This window comes from Antechinus flavipes, chromosome 3 (genome assembly GCF_016432865.1).
Source record: "Antechinus flavipes isolate AdamAnt ecotype Samford, QLD, Australia chromosome 3, AdamAnt_v2, whole genome shotgun sequence".
NCBI lineage: Eukaryota > Metazoa > Chordata > Mammalia > Dasyuromorphia > Dasyuridae > Antechinus > Antechinus flavipes.
This window is the reverse complement of record NC_067400.1, coordinates 620,220,601-620,239,722: the sequence shown is the minus strand read 5'-3', so window position 1 is coordinate 620,239,722 and position 19,122 is coordinate 620,220,601. Positions and strand designations below refer to the sequence as shown.

Sequence of the window (19,122 nt, the reverse complement as noted above, 5' to 3'; positions counted from 1 at the left end):
TTCTTCACATGAATAAAGACAATAATGGCACAGCACTGTCGGGATTTCACTGTTCAAGTGAAATAATGTTTGCAAACTTGGCAACTTTAAAGTCAGCCAATAAACTTTTATTAAGTACTTGTTATATGCCTTTAAATGTTAGTTATTATTATCAAGAATAATCATTATATTTTTTCACCCTGTCAATAAGGATCGCCTGGGACATTTTGCTAAGTGCTTTGCCAAAATAAAAAAAATCACCTTTGGTTCTCACTTGTGGCCGCCAAAACACATCTGTCCCTGTCTTGTAGCTGGTGCCAGAATTTTGAAAAGAGTACTAGGCTCGGAGGCAAAAGATTCATATCCATTGAGTTGGTATTTTTTTTTTTTTTGGTCAAGAGACATTATGGCAGAATGGAAACAGATCCAATCTTAGAGGTTGGTCTCTGCTACATAGTAGTTGCATGATCTGAGCCAAAACACTTGGCTTCTCATTGGCTGAGGCAGGAAATCACAAAGAAGCTACCAGTCTGGATTAGTACAGAAAGTTCCTTACAGGAGTTCTCTTCTCTGATAAAAATGAAAGTTGTTTTTTAAAATTATAAGCCATTGTGCTAGGGACTGGGTATAGACAAAATATAAAGTCACTTTTTTTTTTTTTTTTTTTTTGGCCTTAAGAGTTTACTTTCTATCAGATGTGGGCTTGAAGCCCAGCAGCACTATCTATCAGCTATGTGGCTCCCTGATACTGAATTTCCTCATCTGTTAAATGGGTATATGACTCCCACTACCTTCTTCACAAAGTTTCTGGTATGGGAAGTATCTTGCAAATGGCAGTTTTCCATGATGCATTGTTTCCAGAGGAGGGCTTGACTAGATCCTCCCTTTTTTTTCTTCCCTAACTGTCTCCTCCCAGCTAAAGCCCATAAAAAATCCTCTTGTCATTGGTGTCCTTTGGCTTTTTCCTGCTACTATCAATGGGGAAATTATTAGGGTGTGTAAATAAGGAAATGGAAGTAGGGAAAGTAACAGATAATGGACATAAAAGCCCCCATTGGTAAATTTCCCTTTACAATTAGCCAATAGACTCATTGACTCTTTTAGACCAAAGGCATTTACTGAAATAGTGTTAAAAAGCATTAGTTACAAAACATTTATGTCAAAATCAGGTTGTACTCTCTCATAAATATCCCCAGCAGAGGGAGAAAGGGGAAGGTAGAGTGGGAATTAATTGAAATTACTCATGTAATATAATGACACACATGTACAGGGAATATAATTAGCTAAGACAGTCCTTGATTCCATGCAGAGAATCCATTATTATCTTTTTTTCTGGAGGTCTTCCTAAAGTTTCATTTGGAATATGGTTTTACTGATTCACCATTATTCACCAGATGCAAGTGATAACTTTGTCAATGACCCCACTCAAAGACCATTTCTGTTTTTGCTCTTTCTTTTTCTCTTAGGAGATACCTTGTTTTCCAAGGCTAGACCCAGCAAGCCAGCAGGATGCAATTACAACAATCCTATGCACTCACCTTCTGGATGAACTCATGCTGCAGCTAAATCACAGAACTGGTGATCCCTGAACTCAGACAAGCACCTACAGAAACCAAATCCCAGTCATAAAATTACTAGGAATGCACTTCTGTCTTTAGGCAAACTTGCCACATCATTGCCATTAACCCTCACTGATGCTGTTATACTTCATGACTTGATTTTTTGCTTGTGACAATTATATGTATCAAGATTTAGTCTCACTAATACATTGTCGGTGGAATTGTGAATGGATCCAACCATTCTGGAGAGCAATTTAGAAATATGCCCAAAGGTCTGTCAAACTGTGCATACTCTTTGACCCAGTAGTGTTTCGACTGGGCTTATATCCCGAAGAAATGTTAAAGGAGGGAAAAGGTCCCTTTCCCTTTGTGGAAAATGTTTGTGGCAGTCCTTTTTGTAGTGGCAAGGAACTGGAGACTGAGTGGATGCCCATCAGTTGGAGAATGGCTGAATAAATTATGGTATATGAAGGTGATGGAATATTATTGTTCTATAATGAATGATCAGCAGGATGATTTCAGAAAGGTCTGGAGACACTTATATGAACTGATATTGAATGAAATAAGCAGAACCAGAAGATCATTGTACACGACAGCAGCAAGATTATATCATGATCAATTCTGATGGACGTGGCTCTTTTCAACAATGGGATGATCCAGGCCAGTTCCAATGATCTTGTGATGGAGAGAGCCATCTACATCCAGACAGAGGACAGTGGGAACTGAATGTGGTTCACAACATAGAATATTCAAATTGTTTCCATTTTGTTTTCTTTCGCAATTTTTTCTGGTTTTATTTGATTTTTCTTGTGCAGCAAGATAATCGTATAAATTTATATACATATATTGGATTTAACATATATTTCTACCATGTTTAACATATATTGGATTACTTGCCATCTAAGAGAGGAGGTAGGGAAAGGGGGGAATTGGAACACAAAGTTTTTCAAGGGTTAATGTTGAAGAATTATACATGCACATGTTTTAATTTAAAAAATCAAATAAAAAAAACAGTCTAATTGCTTTAAGTCTCCTCCATTCTCGAGCAGGACCAGTTTGTGTATTTATTTCCCACCAACAGAATTAAGAAGGTTTTTGCCTATAATCTCTGTGAGCTTTTTGCTATTTTAATTTACTTTATTTTTTGGAATTGGCAGTTAACATAAAGCTTTTTGCTATAATCTCTCTTTGATCACTTATTTTTCAGAGTTGATAACTTCACTGATAAGCAACTCACCAATGCTTGCTTCCAAAGCCCAAAGTGTCAGTTGGATCGGTCAATCTTCTGCTGGGATGGGTCAAGTAGGTCACTTGGATGTTGATGTGGTTCCTCACTGGGGCCCCAGTGCTTCTGGGCTATACCAGGCAAGGTTTTTGTCTGATGGAATAATTGCTTCCTGAGAGGTCATCAGTGACTGGGCTCCAGTCAGGCTGACATGTCTTAGCTGTAATTCCAAGGATTCACTCTTTGATGGATGCCTTCATTGGTTCAACTGTTTCTGTCATTCTAATGAAACTATTTCAAAATTATTTCTTGTCCCAGGTAATTCAGGTATAATTAAATGTGCTTTTAATTAGAAAGTTGACGGACAAATTTTAGTGCAAAAATGTAATGGAATATTATTTACAAATATGGATTCAGAGAATCATGGGAAGATGTGCCAGGTAAAGTGACTAGGAACAGAAAAACAAATTAAAGTATGACAACAAAAATAATGTGAAGGAAAACTACTCTAAAAGAACTCAAAACTCTTTCAGTTTCATGCCCAAAGGGCTCTGAAACTATGCATACCCTTTGACCAAGAAATATACCTACTACATTTGTTTCCCAGAGAAAAAGAAGAAAAAGGACTTCTATGTGCAAAAATATTTATAGCAATACTTTTTGTGGTGGAAAAAATGGAAATTGAGGGGTGTCATTAATTGGGGAATGACTGAGCAAATTATATATTATTATCATGTAATATTATGGGGCTATAAAGAAATGATGAGCATGATGCTCTCAGAAAAACCTGGAAAAACTTACATGAACTCATACGAAGTGAAATTAGCAAAACCAGAGAAGCAAGCAACACAGTGTGATGATCTCCTGTGAATAACATAACTAATCTCAGTAATTCAATAATCTAAAACAGTTCTAAAGGATTTATGATGAAAGATACTGCCCATCTCCAGAGAAAAAAAACTGGTGGAGGCTGAATGAAGACTGAAGAAACTTTTTCTTTATGGTTTTTTTTTGGAGGTTTTTTGTCTGTTTTCTTTCACAGTATAACTTAAGTGGAACATGTGTTTTGCATGACTCCACATGTATAACCTGTATTAAATTGCTTTTCTTCTCAATAGGGAGAAGAGGAAGAAGAGAGTTTGGAACTCAAAATTTGGGGGGAAAAGAATATTAAAATTGTCTTTAGATTTAATGGGGGGAAGCACCAGCCCTGAATTCAGGAGGATCTGAGTTCAAATCTGGTTTTAGACACTTAACACTTCCTAGCTGTGTGACCTGGGCTAGTCACTTAACCCCAAATGCCTCAGGGGAAAAAAAAAAAAAGATGTAATTGAGGGGAAATTAAAAAACAAAAACTCAGTTCCAACATGGAGAAACCAGACACCTAAATACTTGTTCTTCCCATGCTTCAAAACTCACACGATGAGACGTTGGTGAAGATTGGGCAAATCTTCTGTCAGGCATGTGTAATGGATCGTTCTGCACAGGGATGCTGTGATTGTTTAATATCAAGTCACTGTGGGAGAAAGAGAGCCTTTGGATTGTCATTTGAGCCGGTACTAGATGTGAATACAAAGGACATTAACCTCAAACTGACTGTTTCCCTCTGGCTGAATTAAGTGAGCACTACTCTGGCCTCTAGGCTAGGAAGAAAGATGAATGTAAATTCTAGTTTAATTAATAGACTTAGAGAACAAATTGGGGAGTAGAAGATCAAGAGAGGGGAGGGATGGAATGTTGAAAACTGCCAACCGTGTCAAAGAAAACATTAATTAACCTATTAACTGTTAATTAACCAAGCTATTAATTAAATAAATAACTAATACTGTATTCTGTGATCTATGTCCTGGTCTACCAGAAATAAGTCATATTAAGCTTAACATTGCTCTTTGGAACTAGGCTCAAAAAGTTATCAAACTGTGCATACCCTTTGATCCAGCAGTATTTTTACTGGGCTTATACCCCAAAGAAATACTAAAGAAGGGAAAGGGACCTGTATGTGCCAAATTGTTTGTGGCAGCCCTGTTTGTAGTGGCTAGAAGCTGGAAAATGAGTGGATGCCTATCAATTGCAGAATGGTTGAGTAAATTGTGGTATATGAATGTTATGGAATATTATTGTTCTGTAAGAAATGACCAGCAGGATGAATACAGAGAGGACTGGTGAGATTTACATGAACTGATGCTGAGTGAAATGAGCAGAACCAGGAGATCATTATATACTCAACAATACTGTTTGAGGATATATTCTGATGGACGTGGATTTCTTTGATGAAGAGAGCTAATTCAGTTTCAATTGATCAAGGATGGACAGAAGCAGCTACACCCAAAGAAAGAACACTGGAAAATGAACGTAAACTGCATTTTTGTTTTTCTTCTGGGTTATTTTTACCTTCTGAATCCAATTCTTCCTATACAACAAGAGAACTGTTCAGTTCTGCACACATATATTGTATCTAGGATATACTGTAACCTATCTAACATGTAAAGGACTGCTTGCCATCTGGGGGAGGGGATGAAGGGAAGGAGGGGAAAAATCAGAACAGAAGTGAGTGCAAGGGATAATGTTGTAAAAAATTACCCTGGCATGGGTTCTGTCAATAAAAAGTTATTTAAAAAAAAAAGACCAAGAAAAAAAAAAGCTTAACATTGCTCTATATCCAAGCCATTTCTATATTATAGAGAGCAAGATGGAGGGGGAGGGAAGGGAAAGAGGTCTAAAATGGCATAGTACTCCATGTTCTAAGAAATGGCCCTGTCCCAAGAAGATTTATGATAAGATAGACATCTTAAAAAAGGAAAAGATATTGGAGAATGCAGTTTCAGCTAACAGTCCATAACTGAACAATCCTATATCTCCCATCCCTTCTTCCTGGACCCCTCTCCTCCAAAGATCAGGAGGGTTCTCCCACAGAGCTACATCAAGAATTCAAATTAAATAGCAGTTTCAACTTTGGTATCATCCTCAGCGCTTCATTTTCTCTTACACATCCCCCATGCAAACAGCTGCCAGATGTAGTATCATCTCCCCTTGGACACTGCCACCATCTTGGTACAGGCTCCCTTCATGTTGCATCTGGTGGTAGCATTCACTGAGCTAGTTCAATAGCTTCCTGACTGGTCTCCCAGCTTCCTGTCCCTCTCCACTCCATTCAGCAGCCAAAGTGAGCTTCCAAAAACACAAATCTGATTATGTCACCCCACTCATTCAATAAACTCCCATGGCTCCCTGTTCCCTCCAGGATCAAACAGAGAATTCTCTTTTTGGTTTTCAAAGCCTTTCATAACCTGTCCCCAACTCTCTCTTATCTTCCCATATCTCTTGTATCTTAAACTCCTTCATTTATTCCAGCAATCTGTGACATTTTAATTCTTTTTTTTTTTTCCTGATGCAATTGGGGCTAAGTGACTTACCCAGTGTCACACAGCTAGAAAGTGTTAAGTGAATGAGATCGAATTTGAACTCAGGTCCTCCTCACTTAGGGGCTGGTGCTCTATCCACTGCGCCACCTAGCTGTCCCTATTTCTTATTTCTTAGACAAGACACTCCATCTCCAAAATTGGGGATTTTTTCCTGGTGTTCTCCCATGTCAAGTCTCTTTTCCTCCTCATCTTAAAACTTCTGGCTTCCTTCAAGTCTCAGTTAAAATCTCACTTTTGCTAAGAAAAACTTTCCTAATCCACCTTTATCTTAATGTCTTCCCTCTGAGATTACCTCCAATTTGACCTTTTCTATATGAGTGACTAGATAGTGCAGTAAATAGAGCTTTAGACCCAAAGTCAAGAAAATCTGAATTAAAATCTGTCCTCAAGCACTTCCTAGCTATGTGACCCTGGGCAAGTCATTTAACCCTATTTGCCTTAGTTTCCTCATATGTAAAATGAGCTAGAGAAGGAAATCACAAACTACACTGGTATCTCTGCTAAGAAAACCCCAAATAGGGTCACAGAGTCAGATATAACTAAAAAATTAACTGAACAATGATATGACAAAGAGGGATTAGATTTGTTCTGTTTGACCCCAGAAAACAGAAGCAGGAGCATAAATGGGATCAATAAAGAGACAAATTTTGACTGAATGTGAGGGAAATTGTCCCAGGGACAACCGGCCCCAAATTGAAGAGACTTCTGCTCCAACATAGGTGAGAATATACATCTTTGAAAATTCATGACTTTGGTTTCATGTCAGAAAAGCTTTCTTTATTAAGTCAACAATTACACCACTAGAGTCATACATTTCATCAAGGAATTAAGGAGCAAAGTAAATTAAAGCTGAACCAGGCCTGGAAGCTCTTTTCTAGCTCTAGATTTGAGAGATACAGTATCATGGAAGGGTTAAGGGGAAGATGGGAAAGAGCTCAGAATTGAGAGTTCAAAATCATGTAGTCAAGACTATACTAATTTCTGTGAAATTTAGGATAAACTCCTTCTCCCCTTTGGGCTTATGTTTATTCCCTTGGAAAATAAAAAGGCTGGATTAGATGATCTCTAAAAGACTTAAATTCTGACATGTGTTCAAAGGTTCTCCTTGCCCTGACATTCTGCTTTTAGCTCCCTCCCAGCTCTGACATCCCCTGTTCTAAGGGCTCTCCCAGCTCTGACATCCCCTGTTCTAAGGGCCCTCCCAGCTCTGACATCCCCCATTCTGAGAGCCCTCCCCGATCTACCTCCACTTTGTAGGGCCACATTCAGTTCTGACATTCTGTGTTCTCTGCTCTGACATCCCACCTTCCTTCCATTCTACATAATGGTGTTGTGAATGTGCTATCGGCTCAGTCAGGCTAGGAATCATGTAGGTGACAATTTGAGAACCTCACTCACTAATCATGCCTGAGGAACACAGCCACATCAGAGACACTGACTACAGACCCAGAACACCAAAGCACCACGAGATAAGGGAGAAGATGCATTCTCTTCTGTATGCACAAGTTACTCATGCTCCAAACCCCAAATAACCCATTATTGTTTTCCAAGTAAAATTCGTCTCCTTTTCCTGGCATTCAAAGTCCTTGACAAATCAACGCCACCTCCTCTTTCCCAAAATTTTTTCCTACACAAAGCCTTGTATCATTTCCTTTCTCCACACACACCATTCAGAATGAAACTTGCATTGAATTTAGAATCTGAAGACCTGTATTCGTATTGTACTTTACTGACTAATTAACTGTGTGATCTGTAGTCAGCTAACATACCTGGACCTCAGTTTCCTTATATGTAAAAAAAGGGGATTGCATCAGATGGCCTCTGAGGGCCCTTCCAGTCCTAGAGCTTTGGTACTGGACCCTCGACTTCATCCAGGCTGGTCTATTCTCTGCATGCAGATTCCTGCCCCCAAGACTCCTCTTAGACTGTCCTTGACCTGTCTTTCTGCTCTTCTCATCACAACCTGATTCTTGTCCACCTCTCCAGGACATTTCCTTAGTCACTCCTCTAGCCCCTAGAACACTCTTTCTCTTGGTGCAACTTACAAAGTCCTTCTTTTCTGCCTCTATAATGATAATGAAAAAGAATGGCATCTACATGGTGTTTTATGATTTGTAAAGCACTTTTATGTATGTTATTTCATATGATCCATATAAAAATCCTAAGAGGTAAGAGCTATAATTAATCCCAATTTTACAGATTAGAAATAGGAGATTAAGGGATGCACCTAAGGTCATACAACCAGTTAGTGTCCATCTCACATGATAGATAGATTCATCCTCTCTGGACCTGAGTCTTATTTTTCCCCTCCTCTTCTTCCCATCAAACCTTGAAGTCCACAAGGGCAGGGATCATCTCTTGTCTAAATTCTTCCTCTGCTTCAGCTCTTGGCACAGGGCTAGAGAGCTGCCCTTTGTAGCCTCTTATCGCACATTTGTTGATGTAAGTGGAGAATCTTTGGGGATCAGAATGTTGGAACCAGAAATAATGAAATTTGAGCAGCCTAAAGTATCAGGAATAAGCAGGAAAGATTACTTCTTGAGGATCCAGAATCTCATAAATAGACACAGGAAGTTGTCCTTAGCTTTTGGACAGTCAATAATTAAATTAGAACGTCAGAATTTTTGAAGGGGCTGGAAGAGACCAAAAAAAAAAAAAACATTCAGAACATTGTCTTTGAAGGTCCCAAGATGCTTGAGTATCACAGAACCTCTAGGAAAAAGCAGGCAGAGCTTGTAGGAAGAGTATGGCCGCTTAGCTGATCTCAAGACTGTAACTTGATTCCATCCCACTTATTCCTCCGGGGATCACCAGCCTTGATTGTATTCTGGATCCATTCCACATAACGGGATACACGAGTGTAGACACCTGGCCGGTTGGGCTGGCCACACGGGAAGTCTCCCCAGGAGATCACACCTTGCAGAGTCCCATTACAGACCAGCGGGCCCCCTGAGTCACCCTGAAAAAAGAGGAAGAAACAAACTCAATGATGAAATTGCATCCAGCCCAGGGAGGAAAAGATAGATGGTGGAACAAACAGAAGTAGAGATATACATAAAAAGGTTAAGAAGAAAGATAGAGGAAATTAAAGTGATGTATGACGCTGGGCAAACTTGCCTTAATTTCCCTGTTTGCCTCAGTTTCCTCATCTGTCAAATGAGCTAGAGAAGGAACTAGCAAGCCATTTTGGTATCTCTGCCAAGAAAACCCCAAAGGTCACAAAGAGTGGAATGAGAACAAAATGACTGAACAGCGACGACAACAACAAAAAACTAGAATCAAGGAAATTCTGGCAGAGATATAAAATGGAGGAAGAGACACAGAGATAGTAATAGAAACAGAATAAGAGAGAGAAGCATGCAGAGAGAGGTTGATAGAGACAAAGGCAGGGAAAAATAGAGGGAGTCAGAAGTGGGAGACATCTTTAGACAGAGACCTATAATAGATGGAAAGGAGCACAGTGGTCTCAGAACCCCTATCGTAATCAATCACCATGTTGTCTAGCTGGCTTTTTTTCTTTCCTAGGCTTCATCCCATATGCATTCTCTCAGTTTCCCTGTTCCCCCGATTTCTATAAAGAAACTACCCTTGCTGTGTCAACAGATAGTCAACACCTCCATATTGTGTTTTGTGCTCCCATCATCATTTCAGCACTGCACCATTATTCTAGAGTGGTAGCTGAAGAAAACTGGGCTGATGTGGCCCCCTTCTGATGGATTACCATCCTGCACCCTGGCCATCTGCTCTCCTAGAGACCATGGTTAAGGAGATATACCTATAGTGAACATTCTTTGGCACAAGATGTCTGGGGAATCTCTTTGGAAAATGATCCCAAATCAAAATGGTCACTCCTAATGCCAAAGACCCCAAACTACAACTCTAGAGAGTGGGTCAGGAAGGTCAGGAATCTTGGACTGAGTGATCCAGCCAGATGAAAAGGGATATGAGTGTGGTTTAATGGAAAGGGCGTTTTCTTAGACTCAGATCTGTTCTTTACTTCCTTCATGATCTCAGGTCAGTCACTTAAACCTCTGATCCTAAGTATCCCAGACTATGAAACAAAGTTCAACAAGATGTTTCCTAAAGTATCTCAACTTTAAATTCTATGATCTGAAGGCCACTAGGGCTCCATAATTCAATAATCTCCATTAACAAGGAATATTTTTATTTTTACTTTTTCCTATAAAAATACCTGGAATAACTGTAAGCTCCTTGAGGACAGGAACAGTCTTTTGCCTCTTATTGTATCTCCTGCATTTACTTAGCATAGTATCTGGTATATAGTAGGTGTTTAATGCTTATTGATTGCTTGTAATTCCACATAAGGATACTGAAGCACTCAAGGGTTGAGTAATTTGGGCATTATTATATGCCTGCTTTCTGAGATAGGAATTTTTAATTCCTAGCTCTCTTTGATTCTGACTTTAGAAAGAAAAATGCCAAAGAAAGGATATATTCTGAAGGAGTCATTCTCAGGGACTCCATATCAGAACTTTATAAGGAATAAAAGATAAATATCAAATAAGAGCTAAAATTTGGACCTATGTGTCTTTCATACTTTTTTTGGCCAATAGTTTCCTCTCTCTCTCTCTCTCTCTCTCTCTCTCTCTCTCTCTCTCTCTCTCTCTCTCTCTCTCTCTCTCTCTTTTCTTTCTCGCTCATTCGTCTCTTCCTCTCCCTGTCTCTCCTCTTCCTTCCCTCTCTTTTTTCATCTCTGTCTCTTCATATATCCTTCCATCTCTCTTTTTCAATGTGTCTCATCTTTATTTCCAGATCTCTCTTACCCATCCCTGTGTGTATTGCTTTCTTTGTCTTGAGGTTCTCTGCATGTCTCACTCTCAGTTCAAATGCTGGAAGCTAGAAAACCTTTGGGAACTCTATCAATCCCAATGTTTTTTATAATTATTGCTCTTTTTTTCTTTCTTTTCTCTTTCCTCTTGTTCTCTTTGCTTTCTGTCTGTAGTTCTACTGAGTGCACCCCTCATCTTCTTATATTTCTTTCTGTGTCTTTTTGCAGTTCTTCTATCTCTGCTTCTGATGTCCATTTCTTTGGCCCCTTCTTGGTGCTGGGATCTGTCTGTGTGTTTCTTTCCATGACTTTGTCATTCTCTCTCCAAAATTTTGTATTCCTCTACAAGCCTTCTATTTCTATCTGCAACTCTCATGTTATCTCTTTTTCTTTCTGTCTTGGCTTCCTCCCTATTTCTCTGTTGACTTCTGCCCCTTCTTCTCTTCTCTTTTCTCTATGTCTTCCTCAAAAATTATGACTATTTCTTTGCAAATCTCAGTCTTTGCCTTGTTTTCCCTGTAATAGTCTCTATAAATGGATGTCTCTGTCTCTCTTCTGTTTCTTTCTGAATTTCTATCTTGCCCTTATCTCTGGCTCCATGACTGTTTCTATGTCTTTCCATGTTTAGCTGCATATAAATCTCTAGGTTTGCATGCTTTTCAATGTCTTTCCTCTGCGTCTACTTTGCCATTTCCTTTTCTCTTTTGTCCTTCTCTTCTCCATCTCTTTAAGCATCTATATCCAGATATTTCTTCTCTCTCTTAGATGTGAGGCAGGGAAGGAGTTCTTCCTCTTACCACCAATATGAACTGAAGTAGGGAATAATCATTTCACATAGAGAGATTTCAATTTTCTCATCAGTACTACAAGAAAGTTGCATAAAATATCTTTTAAGATTTTTCTGGCTCTAATAGTTTATATTATATAAGAAATACAGTTCATGAACTTCCCATATCTTTCTCTCACTCTGCCCTCTGTGACTCCATAGCTCTATCTCACCTCACAAGAGTCTTTGCCACCTTCTTCAGATCCAGCACATAGCATGTTGGGTGTAATCTTCCCTGGGTAGTTCAAATGGCATTCCTCATCTGAGCGCAGTTGGATTTCTGCACACTGTAGAGTTGTAGGGTAAGTCACTGTGGGGAGATAAGAAGGATGAAGGCTGCATCTTCTGACCTGCTATGGGGTAGACAGCTGGAGAGAGGGAAAAGAAAGGAAAAGCCTGTAGATGGAAAAGACAGGAGATGATGAAATGAGAAGGGAGAGAAAAAGGAGTGAAAAGATAAGGAAGTTCAGGAGGGATAGGGAGGTAGGACAAGAAGGGGAGATAGCTAGAAATAAGAAGGTAACAGAGAGAAAAGAAAAGTGAGACAGCTGGAGACATGGGAGGTGGAAGAAAATGAAAAGAGATGGAGAGGAAGGGGGTGGAAGGAAATGGAAGAAGACAGAAACACGAGGAAATAGAAGGAAGCAAGGGATATAGAGAAAATAGTGATATGAAAGAGATGTAGAAAGAAGGGGAGTTCAGGACATGGAGTTGAGGGTGGGGAAGGAGATGTGATAGAAATTAACATCTGAAAGAGACCATCTATTCTCACTTGTACCCAGATAAGAATCTTCTTTACAACCTACTGAAAAAAAAAAAAAAAAAACTGGCACTCAGTTTTTAGTTACAGAACTCTATGGAAGAGGAACCGAGTCTCTCTCTGACTTTCTCTTCTCTTACCCTCCCCTGTGTGTCTCTTTCTTTGTCTTGGAAGTTCTCTGAATGTCTCATTCTTAGTTCAAATGCTGAAAGCTAGAAAATCTTTGGGAACTCTAGCAATCCCAGCGTTTTTGTGATTACTCTTCTTTTCATGAGGTTGCCTTTCCATGTTTGGATAGCTCTCATTATTGAGAACTTTCCCTTATACCAAATCAAAATCAAAACTTTGCAGCTTCTACTCGTGGCATCTAATTCTGCTGACTGAGGCCAAGGGGAAAGAGCTGAAGACTTCTTCAGGCAGGCCTTTAAATCGTTGAGGAAAATGATCATATTCTACCTAGAAGGGAGAGATGGGAGAGATAAACAGAAATAAGAATGGAGAGAGATGAAGCATTTTTAGATATTGGAGAAATGTGGAAAATAGAAATATAGGGAAATAAAGAGAGATGGAGAGAAATAGAGAGAGAGAAAGATGGGGGGGAGATGTGAAATGCGAGCCAGTGGGAGAGATGAAAGGAAATGAAGGATGAAAGGAGATGGGAAAGAAGAAATTTGTTGAGGAAAAATGGGATACAAAGAGGATGATGATATGGAGAGAGCTTGAGAGAAAGGATGGGGGAATAGGGATTTATCGATATAGAGGAGATGGGAAATGAGGAAACTGGGGGAAAGAGGGATATTAGAAGTAGGTAGAAGGAGAAGGAGAAATGAAAGAAGTTAGGGAGAAATGGTAAGAAATAAAACTTGTTGGAAAGAATATGAGAGAAAATGGGATTGGGAAAAATTTGAAAAAGTAAAAATGGAGAAAGATATGGAAATGAGCATAGACAGAGTCAGAAAGATATTAAGTATATTTGGAAAGGTGGGAGAGATGAGGAGATAGAGAAAATAGGGAAATGAAATGTTTAAGAGAATTAGCTTAGATGAAAACATGGGACATCTAGTACAAGAATGGAGGGAGATGAGGAAACTGGAAAAAAGTAAAAGTTGAGGAGACAATTGGAAGAGATGAGGAGGAAAGGCAAATATCAGAGAAGAAAGGGTGTTAGAGAGATAGGGAAAAGAATGAAAGAGAATATTTGGGGATGGTAGAGGGAAATGGAAAAAGCAGGGGAAAATATAAAGGTTTTGGAAAGAAATGAAGAGATATCAAAAGAGATGGGGAGATATGGAAGTAGTTGGAAAGAAAGGTAGAATGAAGAAGTTGATGAATGAATGATGGAAGACAGAATTGGGGGGGATGGAGATGAGAGAAAAGGGGGATTTCGAATGTGCTGACAAAGCTTTCGATTAAGGAATAATATGGGGAGATATGAAGAAATTGGGAGTGATGAAAGACAAGGAGGAGGAAGAGGTGGAAAGATTGAAGAAAGTGAGATGCAGATAGGAAGAAATAGACGGTATGAAGATATGGACAATATGGAAAGAGAAGTAGAGAACAGAGGGAAAGAGATGGCAGGAGCTGGGAAAGTGAAAAATGGGAAAAGGAAGTTTAGAGGAGACCGAGGGAACTTGAGATAGGTAGTGATGAAGAGACACAAGGATACAGGGGGAAGGAAATAAGCTGGCTATAGGGGGGAAGAATAAAAGGATATCATTCTGCAATAGAGACTTAATATCTGTCCCTTGCCCCATATTTTGATGCCTTTAACCATTGTGAGCCAGACTGATAAGATGCTTTCCCTGGAGAGCTATGGGAGGAAAGCATACCCTGAGGGCTCGTCGTGGTGCCCCATCCTGACACTGTACAATTAGTGCCAGGAGGCAAGCAGTCCTGGGAGGGCAAGGGAAGGACCTGGACATGGCGGTTCAGTTGCGCTGGCTTCTGAAGGTACAGGAGCATAATGTCATGGTCATGGTTATGGTGGGTCGGGCTGCTCCGGTAGAGTGGATGGGGGATAGAGCGGACGACCCTTCGGACCTGCTCTCCTGCCTCCCTGTAATTCAGGGAGTGTTTCCCCAGGAACACTGTGTACTGGCTGTAGACAACAGGGAAAGCAATTAATGAGGCAAGCCCAACCAACTCTTCATCCCCATCTCGATGCCCACCCCATCCTTATTCCCCACCCCATTCCCTTTTTTTAATCCCTTCCCCATTGTCATCCCAATCTATCTTTACCACATACCATTCCCATCTGCATCCCTATACTGAACCCCATCTTCAACTGTGTCTTATTGCCATCCCCATGGTTATTCCCATGCCCATTGCCAACTCTAGTCACACGGCACATACTCCTTCAGGCAATGAGCTGCAGTCAGCACCCAGCAGGGGTGGATGAGGATGCCTCCACAGAGCAGCCGTTGATTCACAAGGAGAGCCGCCTGCCAGGGCTGGGAGTGGGGGGCGCACGCCTGGACTCCGGGCAGAGCACCCTGGCTGCCATTAGAGCTGTTGATAATCTTGGGGAATTCCTGGGAATTGACTGGGAAGCAAAGGAGACAGCAGTCAGGGATAAAATAAAATGTGGGAAGGGGCAATGGAGCAAGATGGGAGAGAAAAAGGAAAAAGATCTAGGGGTGGAGATCCTTATGAAGGGAATCTTATTGAGCAAGGGGTGGTTCATAAAGGGATCATCAATAGGATCAGAAAAAAGGGATCTTGGAGTCTGGGGAGGATTAATGGCATCTTGCACATAGTAGATGGTTAATAAATTCTCTAATTAAACATTTTAAGGGAGCAGGGGAGAATTTGAGCATTGGGGGGAGGAACAGAATGTTAGAAAAGGCAAATCTATTATCAAGACATTGGAGAGGAATGTCTGGATGAAATCTGAGTTTTAAGGAAAGATGTCAGAAAGGAAGAGAGAAAGAAGCTGGGGATCAAGAGGAGATGAATTAGATTAGTCGAGTAGAATAAGGGGCAGTAAGGGAAGGATCTGTGGGGCCAAAAGGGAAAACTAAGAAAAGTTAGATCTTCCTAGGTGGAGACAGGAGATCAAAGGAGATTTGTGGAAATAACAAGGGATTCTAAGGGATCAGAGAGCAGAGTGTTTGAGGATCAGAAAAAGAGGATCCAGGAGTTACAGCCTAGGGAATCAAAGAGTTTGGAAAAGGAAGGGTTTAGAGAGTGAGTGAGGCTTGAGATCTTTAGGAAGAATTTGACAGGGTGGCAGGAAGACAGCTGGGAGTTGAGAGAGGGCCGTGGGAAGTGAGAGAAGGAACTAAGGGGTCAGGAGAAGGACACATGCAGAACCTGAAACCAGGTGAGATGAGGATAAATCAGGGCACATAGAGCGTTCCTGCACCTCCAGCCAGCCCCCACCCCTCCCCTCCCTGCTCCAGTAGCTCCCGGGCAGCAGAGGGGAAATGGGGCCAGAGGTCCTAATTCCCACACCCCCTCCCAGGGCTCGCCTCCGCTGCATTCTTACCTTGTGACAAGGCCAGGACCAGGGCCAGAGACAGCAGCCACATGGCCCCAAGCAGTGGAAGCTGGCCCAGGGTGGCGCTGTTGGAACTGGAGGTGGGGGAGAAGAGCGCAGGGGAAACTCAGCTGCTGCCGTTCCCAGATCCTCCTCCTAGAACCTTAGAGAGGAAAGGCAGCTTGGAGCCCCTGCTCCACCTCCATCCATCCATCCTATTCAGATCATTCTGTCTCTTGCTTTCCCCATCATTCCAACTCCTTTATCTCCCCCAGCTCCATGAAATGTGGACCCTGGCTGGTTTGAGTGCTGCATCCCATCCATCCTCTCCTATTCCCTCCTAGAGCCAGGCTGAGTCCATTTTTATCCTCCCAATTGTTTCTCCTTCCTCTTTCTCCACTTTGTCTTCTCCTCCTTTATTTTCTCTCCTCCATTTGACACATCTTCTTCCTCAGGTCCTCTTTACTTTCTCAAAACCATTTCCTATTCCTCCAACTTCCTCTGTTTCTTCCATTCCTTTTTTCCTGCCTTCTTATTTTCTCTCCTCTCCCATCTCTCCCTTTATTGGTCTCTTATCATTCTTTCTTTCTCTTTCGTCTCCCTCTCTTCTTTTCTTCTTTTCCTTCTCCTTTCCATCTCTTCCCTTGATTTCATTCTCTTCTCTTCTCCCCCTCCCAAGGTCCCTCACAGCCCCCAATACCTTTGGGACCCCTTGCTCTCCTTCTAGCTCCAGTCTCCTTTAAGGGCCACCTTGTACTGAAGCTTTTAACCCATGGCTTCCCTCCCCCATGAGCTTGCAACTTCTTCCTTATCCTTGTCCTCCCCCTCCACCCCCTCACTAATCCTCATATTGACAGCCTCATCTAGGGCCCCCAGGCTGGGCTGGGCACCCCAGGGGGGTGGAGTTTCCCAGACTTGCTGGGATCCAGTTCTCAACCCTGCCTCAGCCTGAGAAACCCTTGGACTGCGTGAACCTCATGATACTCTGATCCAAGGAGGAAATTTGGAAAATAGGGAACCCACTCCATATCCCCATTTCCCACCACATCCACATCCCTATCCCCACATTTTCATTACAAACACCAACCCATTCTCAAATCCTGTTTCAATGCCGAACTTCATCCCCATCCCCATTTCCTTTCCTAATTCTAAATCCAGCCCCATCCCCATTATTATTCTCAATTCCAACTCAATACCTAGTTCCGTGACCGGTCCCATCCTATCCCATTCGCCAATCTCAGCCTCATCCCTAATTCCAATTCCAGCCCTCATACATAACCCAAAGTAATCCAGATCTCATGTGGATCTTAGCTTTAACCCTAAATTAACTTCCATACCCATCATAATTTTACAATACAAAATTTAACCCCAAATCCAATGTAGACGCCAAACCTTCACTTTATCCCAATTCACTTATCCTAATTTCTAACTTTTTCTTCAACCCAAATAACCCCAATAGCATAATCCCACACTCCATTGCCACCCTATCTCCGTCCCACCCATGGTGCTGACCCTAACCTGAGCCCTGACCTCATCCCTACCTAACCCTAACTCTGCCCTATCCACCTCCACACTTGAACTCCAAACTCCACCCAGCCCCTTTCCCCAGAGCCACCCACTCTTCCCTAAAACCACCGCCTCTTCCTTCTTCCCTTTACTCCACCCTTTCCGGCTTCCTCCTCCTCCCTTCCCATGCCCTCCAACACCTCTTTTCTGTCCTCCCCCTGTCCTCCTCATCCCATATCAGCTACTTTTCTCATGTTGTCTACAATAGTCTTTCTCCTCAAGAATACTCTTGGTATTCCCTGGTGTCAAGAAGGGGGCGAACGTGGGCTAAGAAAGGCCCCCAAGTCTCAATTTAAGTAAATTTAAGTAAAAATTTAAGTCTTTAAATGCTGCCTTGAGCATAGTTTATGAAAAATCAGGAATAGAAATGAGATCTTTGGGGATGAGTTCTGAAGTCTTTGGGGAAGGAGGACTGAAAATGGGCTCAGTTTAAGATGTTTAAATTTAAGTTTAAGATGGGTTTAAGATGAGGCGTTGAAGTCAAGAAGATTGTGGAAAGGATTCTTGTTCAGGGATGATTTAGATTAGATGCCTTCTCAGGAACCTTCCAGCTCCTGGATTCTAGAATTTAGAGATGTTGGACCAGTTTGTCTGGTCATGTATGAATTTATTGCCCCCTAGTGGGCAGAAACGGTGGCCGGCTGCACTTCAAGTCCATTGTATGGGATCAGGACCATCTCCAGTCATCCTGATCTATATCTTGCCACTGGACCCAGGTGACTCTGGAGGGGAAAGTGAGGCAGGTGACCTTGCACAGTCCTCCCTCATTTAAATCCAATTCATTTGCACCTGGTCTTCCTCGAGAACGAAGGACAAACAACAATAGTACTTCATGCAGGGGAAAGTGTGAAATATAGGTAGAACTGACCTAGAAATCGGAAGATTCGAATCCAGCCTTTGACACATACTTTCAAGCCCCACGTGAGCAAATCAATGACCTTTCAGTTAATGGGCAGTTGTAGAGTTCCCTGGACCAATCCGGGCACATGTACTCTGTATGCAAGGAAAGGCTCCATCCTTGGTGTGTGATTGGTATGTAACAGTGCACAGTGTAGGATGAGGTAGGTAAAAGGCTAAGGATAGGGGCAATGGAAAATCAGGGTAAAAGGAAAAGTCAATGTAGGAGGCTTAAGGTAAGAACCATGTCATTCATCAGAGCAAAACCCTCAGTGTCTCCCTATCGTTTTGAGATAAAATGAAAAGCCTGAAGTCTGGCGTTCAATCTGGCTCCAACGTGATACTCCAGACTTGTCAGAAGTGAGTCAGCAGATGCTTCCTATGAGCCAGGCACTACACTAAGTGCTGGAAGTACAATTACAGGCAAAGATACACTTCTTGACCTCAAGAAACTTATATTTCTTTTTTTTTTTTTGGTTGAAGGTATTTTATTTTATTTCACTTATTATTATTATTATTATTGTTATAGCTTTTTATTTACAAAACATATGCATGAGTAATTTTTCAGCATTGACCCTTGCAAAACCTTCTGTTCCAACTTTTCCCCTCCTTCCCCTCCAC

The 19,122-nt window shown here is 41.3% G+C and overlaps 1 protein-coding gene across 1 annotated transcript; it reads right to left on the bottom strand.

Moving 5' to 3' along the window:
- Positions 1–8,266: 8,266 nt before the first annotated feature.
- KLK13 (kallikrein related peptidase 13) lies at positions 8,267–17,166 on the bottom strand. The gene is made up of 6 exons (XM_051990889.1): positions 17,126–17,166; positions 16,048–16,133; positions 14,913–15,102; positions 14,390–14,658; positions 11,974–12,110; positions 8,267–9,144 (listed from the first exon to the last, which is right to left on the bottom strand). The coding sequence occupies exons 1-6, from the start codon at positions 17,164–17,166 to the stop codon at positions 8,950–8,952; spliced, it is 918 nt and encodes a 305-aa protein (XP_051846849.1). The 3' UTR covers positions 8,267–8,949.
- Positions 17,167–19,122: the final 1,956 nt, after the last annotated feature.

Bases quoted from the DNA above. Each gene is read 5' to 3' on its own strand.
- KLK13 (XM_051990889.1), bottom strand. From the start codon at position 17,166: ATGGGGATGAAGTTCGGCATTGAAACAGGATTTGAGAATGG. The intron at 14,659-14,912 runs GTATGTGCCGTG...TGTTGTCTACAG, and splicing joins GCAGCTCATTGCCTGAAGGA to CCAGTACACAGTGTTCCTGG. The intron at 9,145-11,973 runs GTGAGATAGAGC...CTCTTTTTTCAG, and splicing joins GTGGCAAAGACTCTTGTGAG to GGTGACTCAGGGGGCCCGCT.